Here is a 16,169-nt window from a genome sequence, read left to right as displayed (position 1 = left end):
ATATCACCACCTGGGCTCAGGAACACTTCAGAAAACCACTGTCACTAAATACAGTTGGTCGCTACATCTGTAAGTGCAAGTTAAAGCTCTACTATGCAAAGCGAAAGCCATTTATCAACAACATCCAGAAACGCCACTGGCTTCTCTGGGCCTGAGATCATATAAGATGAACTGATGCAAAGTGGAAAAGTGTTCTGTGGTCTGACGAGTCCACATTTCAAATAGTTTTTTTTGGGATATATTCGACATCGTGCTACCCGGACCAAAGGGGAAGTGAACCATCCAGACTGTTATCGACGCAAAGTTGAAAAGCCAGCATGTGTGATGGTATGGGGGTGCATTAGTGCCCAAGGCATGCGTAACTTACACATCTGTGAAGGCACCATTAATGCTGAAAGGTCCATACAGGTTTTGGAACCACATATACTGCCATTTAAGCGCCATCTTTTTCATGGACGCCCCTGCTTATTTCAGCAAGACAATGCCAAGCCACATTCAGCACGTGTTACAACAGCATGGCTTCGTAAAAAAAGAGTGCGGGTACTTTCAGACCTGTCTCCCGTCGAAAATGTGTGGCGCAATATAAAGCGTAAAATACGACAGCGGAGACCCCGGACTGTTGAAGGACGGAAGCTCTACATAAAACAAGAATGGGAAAGAATTCCACTTTCAAAGCTTCAACAATTAGTTTCCTCAGTTCCCAAACGTTTATTGAGTGTTGTTAAAAGAAAAGGTGATGTAACACAGTGGTGAACATGCCCTTTCCCAACTACTTTGGCACGTGTTGCAGCCATGAAAATCTATGTTTATTATTATTTGCAAAAAACAGATAAAGTTTATGAGTTTGAACATCAAATATGTAGTCTTTGTAGCATATTCAACTGAATATGGGTTGAAAAGGATTTGCAAATCATTGTATTCTGTTTATATTTACATCCAACACAATTTCCCAACTCATATGGAACACAATCGACAAACACAATCCAAAGAGGAGTGGGAGCAGCTGCATTTAATTCAATGCTCGCAGGTCACCTGATGAGCAGCGCCGAGGTGGAGGCGGCGCTGACCGAGCACTCGGCTGTGGCCGAGGCCGCCGTGGTCAGTCGACCGCACGCGGTGAAGGGCGAGTGTCTTTACTGCTTTGTCACCCTCAAAGACGGCGGCGAATTCAACCCCTCGCTGGTGGCCGCCCTCAAGACGGCAGGTGACACAACATGGACACTTAAGTCTTCCTGTGGGCACAAAACTGTGATGCCTTCTCTGCTCTTTTGCCAGTGAGGGACAAAATTGGACCAATCGCCACACCGGACTTCATCCAAAACGCCCCCGCGCTACCCAAAACACGCTCAGGTAGTCACATGGTTCATGGCGTCATTCAACATGATCACCTTTCATCTTCCTCATCCTGAAGGGAAGATCATGAGGCGGATCCTCAGGCAGGTGGCCCGCAACGACAAGGACCTGGGAGACCTTTCCACGCTGGCTGACCCCCAGGTGGTGGAGATCTTGTTCAGCCAGAGATGTGAAACCACAGCCTGAACACACACACACACACACGCACACACACACACTGTTTCTATGACAACGGCCCCAATCACATCCTTCCTTTGGGACTAAGGAGCCAAACAGTCAAAAAAAACTCTCTGCTGTTGTGTAAATGTGCACCTTTTTGTGTGTTTTCGCCTATTTGTAAACAAATGTTCTATTTTCATAAATGTACTGCATGCTTCTGAATCCATGAACTATAAATGTTGGCTCGGCTCCACATGTCCTGTAAGGGTTTTAAACTGTAGACCAGGGGTAGCAAACACTTTCCACCAAGGGCGGCGTACAGTAAAACATCCTTGAGGGCTTGCGCAGTGGCCTTGTGGTTAGAGTGTCCGCCATGCGATCGGTAAGGTCGTGAGTTCAAACCCCTGCCGAGTCATACCAAGGACTAAAAAAATGGGACCCGTTACCTCCCTGCTTGGCACTCAGCATTAAGGGTTGGAATTGGGGGACCAGGGGTATGCAAACATTTTCCAACCAAGGGGCATCGAGTAAAACATCCTTGAAGGCTTGCGCAGTGGCCTTGTGGTTAGAGTGTCCGCCATGAGATCGGTAGGTCGTGAGTTCAAACCCCGGCTGAGTCATACCAAGGTCTATAAAAAGTTACCTGCCTGCTTGGCACTCAGCATTAAGGGTTGGAATTGGGGGACCATTTCCACCAAGGACGGCGTAGAGTAAAACATCTTTGAGGGCTTGCGCAGTGGGCCTTGTGGTTAGAGTGTCCGGCCATGAGATCGGTACGGTCGTGAGTTCAAACCCCGGCCGAGTCATACCAAGGACTATAAAAATGGGGACTGCTTGGCACTCAGCATTAAGAGTTGGAATTGGGGGACCAGGGGTATGCAAACATTTTCCAACCAAGGGGCATCGAGTAAAACATCCTTGAGGCTTGCTCTGTGGCCTTGTGGTTAGAGTGTCCGCCATGAGATCGGTAAAGTTGTGAGTTCAAACCACTGCCGAGTCATACCAAGGACTATAAAAATGGGGACCCGTTACCTCCCTGCTTGGTAACGGGTTGGAATTGGGGGACCATTTCCACCAAGGACGGCGTAGAGTAAAACATCCTTGAGGGCTTGCGCAGTGGCCTTGTGGTTAGAGTGTCCGCCATGAGATCGGTAAAGTTGTAAGTTCAAACCCCTGCCGAGTCATACCAACGACTATAAAGATGGCACTCAGCATTAAAGGTTGGAATTAGGGGACCAGGGGTATGCAAACATTTTCCAACCAAGGGGCATCGAGTAAAACATCCTTGAGGGCTTGCGCAGTGGCCTTTTGGTTAGAGTGTCCACCATGAGATCGGTAGGTCGTGAGTTCAAACCCCGGCTGAGTTATACCAAGGTCTATAAAAAGTTACCTGCCTGCTTGGCACTCAGCATTAAGGGTTGGAATTGGGGGACCATTTCCACCAAAACATCCTTGAGGGCTTGCGCAGTGGCCTTGTGGTTAGAGTGTCCTGCCATGAGATCTGTAGGTCGTGAGTTCAAACCCCTGCCGAGTCATACCAAGGTCTATAAAAAGTGACCTGCCTGCTTGGCACTCAGCATTAAGGGTTGGAATTGGGGGACCATTTCCACTAAGGACGGCGTACAGTAAAACATCCGTGAGGGCTTGCGCAGTGGCTTTGTGGTTAGAGTGTCCGCCATGCGATCGGTAAGGTCCTGAGTTCAAACCCCGGCCGAGTCATACCAAGGTCTATAAAAAGTTACCTGCCTGCTTGGCACTCAGCATTAAGGGTTGGATTTGGGGGACCATTTCCACCAAGGGGCGGCGTACAGTAAAACATCCTTGAGGGCTTGCGCAGTGGCCTTGTGGTTAGAGTGTCCGCCATGAGATCGGTACGGTCGTGAGTTCAAACCCCGGCCGAGTCATACCAAGGACTATAAAAATGGGGACTGCTTGGCACTCAGCATTAAGGGTTGGAATTGGGGGACCAGGGGTATGCTAACATTTACCAACCAATGGGCATTGAGTAAAACATCCTTGAGGCTTCCTCAGTGGCCTTGTGGTTAGAGAGTCCGCCATGAGACCTGTAGGTCGTGAGTTCAAACCCCTGCCGAGTCATATCAAGGACTAAAAAAATGGGACCCGTGCCTGCTTGGCACTCAGCATCAAGGGTTGGAATTGGGAATCAATCACCAAATATGATTCCCGAGCCCGGCCACTGCTGCTGCTCACTGCTCCCCTCACCTCCCAGGGGGCGGAAGAAGGGGCTGTGTCAAATGCAGAGGGTAATTCCACCACACCTAGTGTTTGTGTGTGTGTGTGTGTGTGTGTGTGTGTGTGTGTGTGTGTGTGTGTGTGTGAGACTATTAGTGGTACTTTAATGTGAATATGTTTTTACATTAAATGATGCTATAATCAATCCAATATAATACATTAATAGTGATTGTGGAGGTTTCCCCCCTAGTGGGTTCCTTAAACCACCAAGCAATTGTCTGTTTGTCTCTGTCACACTCTGGCTCTCGCTCCAGCTCCCACTCCACCACGTCTGCTTATAACAGAGCGACGGTTGATTAGATAACCAGGCCGGTGGGCCATCTACGCACCTGTCGCTGATTGCGAGGCCGGTCCTGGCACACCCTGCTTCGCTGCAGGCCCGCAGGCCACGCCCCCCCCCCCCCCTCCACAGTGTCATACCTAATGTGTGTTATCTAATATATCTCATTGTATTTTATTACTACAATATACTGAGGGCAAATAAAAACCAAGCTGCTGACCAATGAATAACATCATTGGCAACATTTCAACTGCGGGGGTCTCTTACTCTCTGGCTATTGAGCACAGATGACGGGAGGCATTAGTGTGTGTGTGTGTGTGTGTGTGTGTGTGTGTGTGTGTGTGTGTGTGTGTGTGTGTGTGTGTGTGTGTGTGTGTGTACACACAACCGCATGAGCAACTCGGCGTTATTACTCCCCAGCAGTGGTAGATGAGTGGTTGCCATGACGACCTCCTCCAAACCTGCTCTTCTTCCTCTGCAGACATGTTATTAGCCCTTGTCAGACAATCAGAGAGTTCATTTAACATCCAATCACTCATTTTCTACCACTTATTGACAATATAATAAATAATTATGGGTTTGCAGTGTTATTTTATGCTCTGACGCGTGACTAAATAATACGTGTACAATTTCTGTATTACGCAGAGCAGCACTAACAAATATAAATAGAGAGATATCAATAAAATCGCATGCCAATGATATAAGTCTGGGGCAAGAAAATGAAAGAAGCCACAAGGGGGCGCCCTGTCACCATGTGCAGTGTGTTTAGTGACTATAACATGGACCTGAATGAAAATTAAAGTACCTCAGCCTTCCTGGTAAGGCTTATTCAGGTGTACTGGAGAGGAGGCTACGCCGAATAGTCCAACCTCGGATTCAGGAGGAACAGTGTGGTTTTCGTCCTGGTCGTGGAACTGTGGACCAGCTCTATACTCTGGGCAGGGTTCTTGAGGGTGCATGGGAGTTGGCCCAACCAGTCTACATGTGCTTTGTGGACTTGGAGAAGGCACTAGACCGTGTCCCTCGGGAAGTCCTGTGGGGAGTGCTCAGAGAGTATGGGGTATCGGACTGTCTGATTGTGGCGGTCCACTCCCTGTATGATCAGTGTCAGAGCTTGGTCCGCATTGCCGGCAGTAAGTCGGACACGTTTCCAGTGAGGGTTGGACTCCGCCAAGGCTGTCCTTTGTCACCCATTCTGTTCATAACTTTTATGGACAGAATTTCTAGGCGCAGTCAAGGCGTTGAGGGGATCCGGTTTGGTGACCGCAGGATTAAGTCTCTGCTTTTTGCAGATGATGTGGTCCTGATGGCTTCATCTGGCCGGGATCTTCAGCTCTCACTGTATCGGTTCGCAGCCGAGTGTGAAGTGACCGGAATGAGAATCAGCACCTCCAAGTCCGAGTCCATGGTTCTCGCCCGGAAAAGGGTGGAGTGTCATCTCCGGGTTGGGGAGGAGACCCTGCCCCAAGTGGAGGAGTTCAAGTACCTAGGAGTCTTGTTCACGAGTGAGGGAAGAGTGGATCGTGAGATCGACAGGCGGATCGGTGCGGCGTCTTCAGTAATGCGGACGTTGTATCGATCCGTTGTGGTGAAGAAGGAGCTGAGCCGGAAGGCAAAGCTCTCAATTTAGCGGTCGATCTACGTTCCCATCCTCACCTATGGTCATGAGCTTTGGGTCATGACCGAAAGGATAAGATCACGGGTACAAGCGGCCGAAATGAGTTTCCTTCGCCGTGTGGCGGGTCTCTCCCTTAGAGATAGGGTGAGAAGCTCTGCCATCCGGGAGGAACTCAAAGTAAAGCCGCTGCTCCTCCACATGGAGAGGAGCCAGATGAGTTGGTTCGGGCATCTGGTCAGGATGCCACCCGAACGCCTCCCTAGGGAGGTGTTTAGGGTTCGTCCAACCAGTAGGAGGCCAAGGAGAAGACCCAGGACACGTTGGGAAGACTATGTCTCCCGGCTGGCCTGGGAACGCCTCTGGATCCCCCCCGGGAAGAGCTAGACGAAGTGGCTGGGGAGAGGGAAGTCTGGGCTTCCCTGCTTAGGCTGCTGCCCCCGCGACCCGACCTCGGATACGTGGAAGAAGATGGATGGATAAATGGATGGATTCCCTCTTTTCCCGAAACCCCCAAATTTTAATGAAATTCCATTGAGAAGACTAGGGCAATTTTTCAAAGTTCCACAACTCCCACTCAAACTGTTTCAACTTCAAATTATTCAGTCTGTTCAAGAATTGTGTGCTCTCTTTCAAAAACTGTAAAAAAAAAAAAATTCCCGGATTTCCAAGAATTCTCCATTTTTAGGGACATTGTCCCCATTCCAAATGAGTTATCCATTTTTCACTCATTCACAATTTATAAACTTCTGCATTTTCTAAATCTTAACTTTCGGATTGTAGCCAAAGGCTAATTTTTCTGCTGTTTTTATCTGCCACACGTAGAAAGTTGGTCCGTGAAAGTAATGCATACAAAAAAACGATCCCTGGTGGAAAAAAGGTCAGGGAACCCTGATATACATGATCTTTGACTAACATTTTTGTTTATGCGGAAACCGCAGCGTGCTCCTGTAACTGAGAGAAATAAATAGACCTAAATGAAATGCGGGCGCTGGTTCTACAGAATAGACAAAGTAAGACTAAGTCCTTAGTTTACTGGAAAAGTGGCCCCCAAAACAACTTAGTGGACTATCTCTGGCTTTAAGACAGGGGTCACCAACCTTTTTGAAAGCAAGAGCTATTCTTGGGTACTGATTCATGCGAAGGGCTACCAGTTTGATACACACTTAAATGAATTGTATTTCTGTCTTTCATTCCGTCGTACATTTTTTTCCTTTTACGAAAGTTTTTTGTAGAGAATAAATGATGAAAAAAACACTTAATTGAACGCTTTTAAAGAGGAGAAAACACAAAAGAAATGAAAATTAAATTTTGAAACAGTTTATCTTCAATTTCGACTCTTTAAAATTCAAAATTCGAACCGAAAAAAAGAAGAGGAACAACAAGCTAATACGAATCTTTTTGAAAAAATTAAAAAAATTATTTATGGAACATCATTAGTCATTTTTCCTGATTAAGATTAATTTTAGAATTTTGATGACATGTTTTAAATAGGTTAAAATCCAATCTGCACTTTGTTAGAATATATAACAAATTGGACCAAGCTATATTTCTAACAAAGACAAATCATTATTTCTTCTACATTTTCCAGAACAAAAAATTTTAACAGAAATTCAAAAGACTTTGAAAGATTTAAATTGGATTCTACATATTTTCTAGATTTGCCTGAATATTTTTATTTTATTTTAATCATAATAAGTTTGAAGAAATAATTCACAAATATTCTTCGACGAAAAAACAGAAGCTAAAATGAAAAATTAAATTAATATTTTTTTATTATTCTTTACAATAAAAGAAAAAAATACTTGAACATTGATTTAAATTGTCAGGAAAGAAGAGGAAGGAATTTAAAAGGTAAAAAGGTATATGTGTTTAAAAATCCTCAAATCATTTTTAAGGTTGTATTTCTTCTCTAAAATTGTCTTTCTGAAAGTTATGAGAAGCAAAGTAAAAAAATTAATGAATTTATTTAAAGGGGAACATTATCACAATTTCAAAAGGGTTAAAAACAATAAAAATCAGTTCCCAGTGGCTTGTTGTATTTTTTGAAGTTTTTTTCAAAATTTTACCTGTCCTGGATTATCCCTAAATAAAGCTTTAAAATGCCTTATTTTCGCTCTCTGCGAAGACACTATCCATTTCCCTGTGACGTCACACAGTGCTGCCAATGTAAACAAACAATGGGAATACCACAGCAAGATATAGTGACATTAGCTCGGATTCAAACTCGGATTTCAGCGACTTAAGCGATTCAACAGATTACGCATGTATTGAAACAGATGGTTGGAGTATGGAGGCAGATAGCGAAAACAAAATTGAAGAAGAAATTGAAGCTATTGACGCTATTCGGCCATAGCGTGGGTGTACCTAATGAAGTGGCCCATAGCATGGCTGCCTTATTAGCATCGCCGGTAAAATGTGCGGACCAAACCATCAGGACTTTCGCATCTTGTGACACTGGAGCAACTTAAATCCGTCGATTGGTAAGTGTTTGTTTCGCATTAAATGTGGGTATCTAGTTTCAAATGTACATACAGCTAGCGTAAATAGTATGTTAGCATCGATTAGCATAGCATGTTAGCATCGATTCGCTGGCAATGACCAAATATGTCTGATTAGCACATAAGTCAACAACATCCACAAAACTCAGCTTTGTGATTTTGTTGACTTAATGGTTGCAAATGCATCTGCAGGTTATCCGTACATCTCTGTGCCATGTCTGTCTTAGCATCGCCGGCAGACACTTTGGTACATTCAATGGGGGTCTGGCGGCAGATTTCTTGCCAGTGGTGCAACTTGAATCCCTCCCAGTTAGTGTTGTTACACCCTCCGACAACACACCCACCAGGCATGATGTCTCCAAGGTTCCAAAAAATAGTCAAAAAAACGGAAAATAACAGAGCTGAGACCCGGTGTTTGTAATGTGAAAATGAAAATGGTGGGTGTGTTACCTCGGTGACGTCACATTCTGATGTCATCGCTTCCAGCCCGATAAACAGAAAGGCGTTTAATTCGCCAAAATTCACCCATTTAGAGTTCGGAAATCGGTTAAAAAAGTAGATGGTCTTTTTTCTGCACCATCAAGGTATATATTGACGCTTACATAGGTCTGCTGATAATGTTCCCCTTTAAACAAGTGAAGACCAAGTCTTTAAAATATTTTCTTGGATTTTCAAATTCTAGTTGAGTTTTGTCTCTCTTAGAATTAAAAATGTCGAGCAAAGCGAGACCAGCTTGCTAGTAAATAAATACAATTTAAAAAATAGAGGCAGCTCACTGGTAAGTGCTGCTATTTGAGCTATTTTTAGAACAGGCCAGCGGGCAACTCATCTGGTCCTTACGGGCACCGCCTTGGTGCCCCCTGCTTTAAAACATTACATTGATTTGTGTAGAAGTCATTATAAAACACTTCAAGCGAGTGGAGGTTGAAACTCCGCCCATCTGGGTGGAGAGACACACCCCCTTCTCCCTCAGGATGTGTGCGAGGAGGAGGTGGAGCAAGGAAGAGGAGAGGTTCCGCTCTGATGGTTGTAAGGATGCAGGAGGAAGAGGACCTCTCCTTCGACATACTTCTTTTTTCTTTTTTAGAAGATCCAGGTCCTAAGGTATGACTTTCACTTTCAAGTCCTGAAGGTACAGTGTTTTATCTCCAACATGCATCAACCGCAGGAGTAGAGTGGTGTACATCACTGGCGATTTAAGGGAGCTTTTCTACACCTCCGCATTTTTGTCTTTTCCTACACGTTTAGCCCTGGAAAAGTATACAAATGTTTAGCTGTAGGGCAGGGGTCGGGAACCTTTTTGGCTGACAGAGCCATTTAAGCCAAATATTTTAAAATGTATTTCCGTGAGAGCCATATCATATTTTTCTAACACTGAATACAACTAAATGTGTGCATTTTTAAGTAAGACCAACATTTATCAATCAATCAATCAATCAATGTTTACTTATATAGCCCTAAATCACTAGTGTCTCAAAGGGCTGCACAAACCACAACACAAACCACTACCACATCCTCGGTAGGCCCACATAAGGGCAAAGAAAACTCACACCCAGTGGGACGTCGGTGACAATGATGACTATGAGAACCTTGGAGAGGAGGAAAGCAATGGATGTCGAGCGGGTCTAACATGATACTGTGAAAGATCAATCCATAATGGATCCAACACAGTCGCGAGAGTCCACTCAAAAGCGGATCCAACACAGCAGCGAGAGTCCCGTTCACAGCGGAGCCAGCAGGAAACCATCCCAAGCGGAGGCGGATCAGCAGCGCAGAGATGTCCCCAGCCGATACACAGGCGAGCAGTACATGGCCACCGGATCGGACCGGACCCCCTCCACAAGGGAGAGTGGGACATAGGAGAAAAAGAAAAGAAACGGCAGATCAACTGGTCTAAAAAGGGAGTCTATTTAAAGGCTAGAGTATACAAATGAGTTTTAAGGTGAGACTTAAATGCTTCTACTGAGGTGGCATCTCGAACTGTTACCGGGAGGGCATTCCAGAGTACTGGAGCCCGAACGGAAAACGCTCTATAGCCCGCAGACTTTTTTTGGGCTTTGGGAATCACTAATAAGCCGGAGTCCTTTGAACGCAGATTTCTTGCCGGGACATATGGTACAATACAATCGGCAAGATAGGATGGAGCTAGACCGTGTAGTATTTTATACGTAAGTAGTAAAACCTTAAAGTCACATCTTAAGTGCACAGGAAGCCAGTGAGAGTATATAGATTTATAGAGTATAATATGTCACAAACTCGCATGGCAGCAGTAGTAGCGACCCCTAGATGCAGGAACCAGGAGAGCGAGGCGCAGGTAAGATGCTTTTAACATCAGCAACAGAGGAGAACGAAGCAGTCTTGCATGTACAGTTCTAAACAATAGTCCATCTTTGAGCATAAATAGAAACATGCTGATTGGCAGCAGTTGAGGGGAAAAAAACAAACAGGAAATGGAAACAAAATAAAAGCACTGATGGGAAGTAAATACGAAAAAAATTAGCAAAAACAGAAATGAAGTGACAGATCTTCACATAATACGTCTCTTATTCTTTTTAATAACATTTTTATTTGGAAGCTATCCATCCACCCATTTTCTACCGCTTATTCCCTTTTGGGGTTGCGGGGGGCACTGGCGCCTATCTCAGCTACCATCGGGCGGAAGGCGGGGTACACCCTGGACAAGTCGCCACCTCATCGCAGGGCCAACACAGATAGACAGACAACATTCACACACTAGGGACCATTTAGTGTTGCCAATCAACCTATCCCCAGGTGCATGTCTTTGGAGGTGGGAGGGGCCTATCCCCAGGTGCATGTCTTTGGAGGTGGGAGGGGCCTATCCCCAGGTGCATGTCTTTGGAGGTGGGAGGAAGCCGGAGTACCTGGAGGGAACCCACGCATTCACGGGGAGAACATGCAAACTCCACACAGGAAGATCCCGAGCCTGGATTTGAACCCAAGACTGCAGGAACTTCGTATTGTGAGGCACCGTGAAGCCTATTTGTAAGCTAACCGATGATAAATAAAATCCGTCTTACCATTAATGCGACTTCTTGAACAGGTGCGGTAGAAAACAGATGGATGGATTAAAATGTATGAGAATGTAATTTTTAACACTGCGATTACCAGCGGAATTATTCATGACTTATCGTGTTAAGCAATGTCAGCTAAGATTTATCTGAGAGCCAGATGCAGTCATCAAAAGAGCCACATCTGATTCTAGAGCCATAGGTTCCCTACCCCTGTTCTAGGGTCCAACAGCCAGCTTTCAACGACATTTTGTTCTTGAAAGTTTTAGAGGCAAACGCTTGGTGATTTCGGAGGAGAATGGAGGCGTTGTTTCACAGGAAACTGCAGAGGATGTTGCATTGTTTTGGGACTGAGATCATCCAGATCCCCCCCGGATTTATGGCGTGACACACCTTAATAAATCCTGCTTGCGAAATGTGGTTGTGTACAGTACTTACAAAAAGCCAAAGGTCATCTACTCTATGGAAAAAGGCCGAACAAGCCTCTCTTATCGCCTTGATGACGTGCGAGCTTTCCTCTTGCAAGCTTTTCAGCCGTGCAGCATGCAAATCAGAGAGAGGATCGTTCTGCAGGTGACAAAGTTTCATCTTTACACTTCCCAGACTTCCTTTTAAGTTCCCCAAAAACTGTGTTTATAAAGCGACTCATCAACTAAACACACCCGCATGACTTTGGAGCAGCGCTCTTGTCACGTCAGGGATTTCGCAGCTTACCGCGGGGTCGGTTTTCCCAGGAATGCAGACGGACTACTCCGGACAAGGCGTGCAGGTAAAAACATGATTTATTCCTCAAAATCAAAGTACGACAAAAAAAACAAAACAGAAAACGAGCCGACAGAACCACGTGCCGCATCGCACTCCAAGCTAAAGCAAATACTTAGCATAGGCTAATGGACAAGGCAAAACTCACATGACAGGTGCATGTAGCAAACACTTAGCATAACCTCGAAACAAGGCTTGAACCTACGTGACTGTTGCATAAAGCAAAAAATGACGCCAGGCCGACTGACCGGCAAAGGCAGGCTTAAATAATGCCTCTGATTAGTGCTCAGGTAGCAGGTGAGCGGGCAAACACTAATTATATAGCCCTAAATCACTAGTGTCTCAAAGGGCTGCACAAACCACTACGACATCCTCGGTAGGCCCACATAAGGGCAAGGAAAACTCACACCCAGTGGGACGTCGGTGACAATGATGACTATGAGAACCTTGGAGAGGAGGAAAGCAATGGATGTCGAGCGGGTCTAACATGATACTGTGAAAGTTCAATCTATAATGGATCCAACACAGTCGCCAGAGTCCAGTCCAAAGCGGATCCGACACAGCAGGGAGAGTCCCGTTCACAGCGGAGCCAGCAGGAAACCATCCCAAGCGGAGGCGGATCAGCAGCGCAGAGATGTCCCCAGCCGATACACAGGCAAGCAGTTGGCTATATAAGTAAACATTGATTGATTGATAATCAGAGACAGGTGAACATAATGAGCAACCGTGGCAACCAAAACAAACTCAGAGGTGCACAAACAGGAACTAAAGGAGTCCAAAACTAACAGAACATAACAAAAACATGATCGGACCACGGATCATGACAGCTCTCAAAAATACTTTATACAATACACAACCAACCTCTGCAATCTTGAATTTCACACTAGACACTAGAACAGGGGTAGGGAAACTATGGCTCTAGAGCCAGATGTGGCTCTTTTGATGACTGCATCTGGCTCTCAGATAAATGTTAGCTGTAATTGTTTAACACGATAAGTCATGAATAATTGCGTTGATAATCACAGTGTTAAAAATAACGTTTGTTTCTCCTTATCCATGTCAGGCTTGCCCCTGACAGTTTGTCTATGTTTTAGTTTTTTTCCTCTGCATTTGTCTGTTTCCTGTGTATTTCCTGTCTTTTAGTTCCTGTCAAGTGCTCTTAATTTGTCAACTTCCTGTCTTGTTCCCTGAGTGCTGTGTTCCTTCTCAGTGTGTTTAGTATTTCCTGTCCTTAGTTCCTGTCTAGTGCTTTTATTTTGTCAGCTTCCTGTCTTGTTCCCTGAGTGCTGTGTTCCTTCTCAGTGTGTTTAGTATTTCCTGTCCTTAGTTCCTGTCTAGTGCTCTTATTTTGTCAGCTTCCTGTCTTGTTCTCTGAGTGCTGTGTTCCCCTTCAGCTGTGGCTGATTGGCATCTGGCCACACCTGTTGCCAATCAGCCGGCTCCTATTTGTACCTCATTTTGTCTTGTGTCAGTTGTTGGATCATTGTATTGTCTTGTCGATGTCACGTCTAGTCGCTCTTGTGATCTATTATCGCTCCTGTCGTGTCGTACCTTGTCTTTGCAGCGTAGCGGTAAGCTATATTCATCTGTTTTTTGTTCCCTGCTTCCGTTTTATTTTTCATTATACAAGTATGACTTCTGTTTGCCTGTTCATTACCCGCTAGCTTCCACGCTAAGCTCCTGTTCGTTATTTTCTAGCTCCCAGGCTAGCTCCTTTTGTTTGAGTAACCGCCTCGTGCGCGCTTTGTCTTTGCACCCTTTTGGTTTTGTTTTTGTCTTAATTAAATCATGTTTTCACATTCCATGCCTGCCTCCATCTCTGCATCTTGGGGTTCGTCACCAAACAACCTTGACAATCCAGGCCAGTAACACGTATCCACATTTCTACTTCATTTTTCCAGCTCTCATATGACTTCTTTTCTTCAGACATAGGAGGGACTGTGTAGTTGGCGTTGTTAACCATCCTCTGCTACCATCGATAACTCAATGACAACAACCTTTTTCTTTGTTCAAATCATCCGCAGGTATTTCCAAAGCTGCATCTCAACCTCTCCCCGTCAGTGATCGAACAGCTAAGGCTTGTTTCTCCTTATCCAGGTCAGTAACACGTATCCACAGTATTCAGTGTTAAAGGGGAACATTATCACAATTTCAAAAGGGTTAAAAACAATAAAAATCAGTTCCCAGTGGCTTGTTGTATTTTTTGAATTTTTTTTCAAAATTTTACCGGTGCCGGAATATCCCTAAAAAAAGCTATAAAGTGCTTGATTTTCGCTATCTTCGAAACCACTATCCATTTCCCTGTGACGTCACACAGTGCTGCCAATGTAAACAAACAATGGGAATAACACAGCAAGATATAGCGACATTAGCTCGTATTCAAACTCGGATTTCAGCGACTTAAACGATTCAACAGATTACGCATGTATTGAAACAGATGGTTGGAGTATGAAAATATTGAAGAAGAAACTGAAGCTATTGAGCAAATAGCTATTGACGCTATTCATAGCCATAGCATGGCCGAAATAGCTGCGTTAGCATCGCCCGGTAAAATGTGCGGACCAAACGATCAGGACTTTCGCATCTTGTGACACTGGAGCAACTTTAATCCGTCGATTGGTAAGTGTTTGTTTCGCAGTAAATGTGGGTGGAAGGAAACGTAATATAGTTGCAAATGCATCTACAGGTTATCCATACATCTCTGTGCCATGTCTGCTTTAACACCGCCGGTAAATAGCATGTTAGCATCGATTAGCATAGCATGTTAGCATCGATTAGCTGGCAGTCAACATCAACTAAACTCACCTTTGTGATTTCGTTGACTATCGTTGCAAATGCATCTGCAGGTTATCCATACATCTCTGTGCCATGTCTGCCTTAGCATCGCCGGTCAAATGTGGAGACACTTTGGTACATTCAATGGGGGTCTGGCGGCAGACACTTTGGCATCTTCGGGCCAGTGGTGCAACTTGAATCCCTCCCTGTTAGTGTTGTTACACCCTCCGACAACACACCGTCGAGGCATGATGTCTCCAAGGTTCCAAAAAATAGTCGAAAAAATGGAAAATAACAGAGCTGAGACCCGGTGTTTGTAATGTGTTGAAAATGAAAATGGTGGGTGTGTTACCTCGGCGATGTCACATTCTGACGTCATCGCCTCCAGCGAGATAAACAGAAAGGCGTTTAATTCGCCCAAATTCACCCATTTAGAGTTCGGAAATCGGTTAAAAAAATAGATGGTCTTTTTTCTGCACCATCAAGGTATATATTGACGCTTGCATAGGTCTGCTGATAATGTTCCCCTTTAATATATGGCTCTTATGGAAATACAATTTAAAATATTTGGCTTTCATGGCTCTCCCAGCCAATAAGGTTTCCAAACCCTGCACTATAACAACGGTGTAGACACAAAAACTAATCAAAATGGTCAACTTCATGTAGCGATCTGTGTCAAAATATACAATTGTTACATTCAATTTTGCATTTCTAACTTAATCCCAGGGTCACTGAGCCTCCAGTGGACCCCAGGTAAGTTGAGTTTGAGACTCCTTGCTTATAGCCATGTGGCAAGTGCCAAACTAAATAGACCATGGGTGTCAAACTCTGGCCCGCCATGTAATTTAATTTGGCCCTTGAGGCAATATCAATTTAGCATTAGAGCTGGCCCGTCGGTGTTATACAGTGTCGGTGCCGCTGTAACACCGCATTCACCGCTAATACTCATACTTGCCAACCCTCCTAATTTTCCCGGTAGACTCCCGAAGTTCAGTGCCCCTCCCAAAAATCAACCATTCTCCCGAATTTCTACCGATTTCCACCTGGACAACAATATTGGGGGCGTGCATTTAAGGCACTGCCTTTAGCGTTCTCTACAACCTGTCGTCACGTCCGCTTTTCCTCCATACTAACAGCGTGTCACATAATATTTGTGGCTTTTACACACACACACACACACACACGCACACACACACACACACACACACACACACACACACACACACACACACAAGGGAATGCAAGGCATACTTGGTCAACAGCCATACAGGTCACACTGAGGGTGGCCGTATAAACAACTTTAGCACTGTACAAATATGCGCCACACTGTGAACCCACACCAAACGAGAATGACAAACACATTTCGGGTGAACATCCTGCAGTCCTGGGTTCAAATCCAGGCTAAAGATCTTTCTGTGTGGAGTTTGTATGTTTTCCTCGTG

The 16,169-nt window shown here is 44.9% G+C and overlaps 2 protein-coding genes across 10 annotated transcripts in view; both read left to right on the top strand.

The window, feature by feature from the left end:
* The window catches only part of acss2l (acyl-CoA synthetase short chain family member 2 like), a 70,903-nt gene extending 69,169 nt beyond the window's left edge, over positions 1-1,734 (top strand). Inside the window, exons 18-20 of the mRNA XM_061919682.1 lie at positions 1,028-1,204; positions 1,276-1,350; positions 1,412-1,734. Of these exons, the coding sequence (XP_061775666.1) occupies positions 1,028-1,204; positions 1,276-1,350; positions 1,412-1,539 (380 nt within the window). The 3' untranslated portion in view covers positions 1,540-1,734. The remainder of the gene's footprint in view (positions 1-1,027; positions 1,205-1,275; positions 1,351-1,411) is intronic.
* Positions 1,735-9,131: 7,397 nt separating this feature from the next.
* The window catches only part of best4 (bestrophin 4), a 43,097-nt gene continuing 36,059 nt past the window's right edge, over positions 9,132-16,169 (top strand). For 6 of the 9 annotated variants that reach the window (XM_061919675.1, XM_061919673.1, XM_061919674.1 and 3 more), the window contains exons 1-2: positions 9,132-9,265; positions 13,977-14,049. The gene's annotated coding sequence lies outside the window, so the exon portion shown is untranslated. Of the gene's footprint in view, positions 9,266-11,464; positions 11,960-13,976; positions 14,050-16,169 lie in introns of those variants that run through there. The other 3 variants (XM_061919678.1, XM_061919679.1, XM_061919671.1) reach the window with 2 other exon arrangements.

Source organism: Nerophis ophidion, linkage group LG14, assembly GCF_033978795.1.
Source record: "Nerophis ophidion isolate RoL-2023_Sa linkage group LG14, RoL_Noph_v1.0, whole genome shotgun sequence".
NCBI lineage: Eukaryota > Metazoa > Chordata > Actinopteri > Syngnathiformes > Syngnathidae > Nerophis > Nerophis ophidion.
The sequence above is the reverse complement of the archived record's forward strand: the minus strand, read 5'-3'. Positions and strand labels throughout refer to the sequence as shown.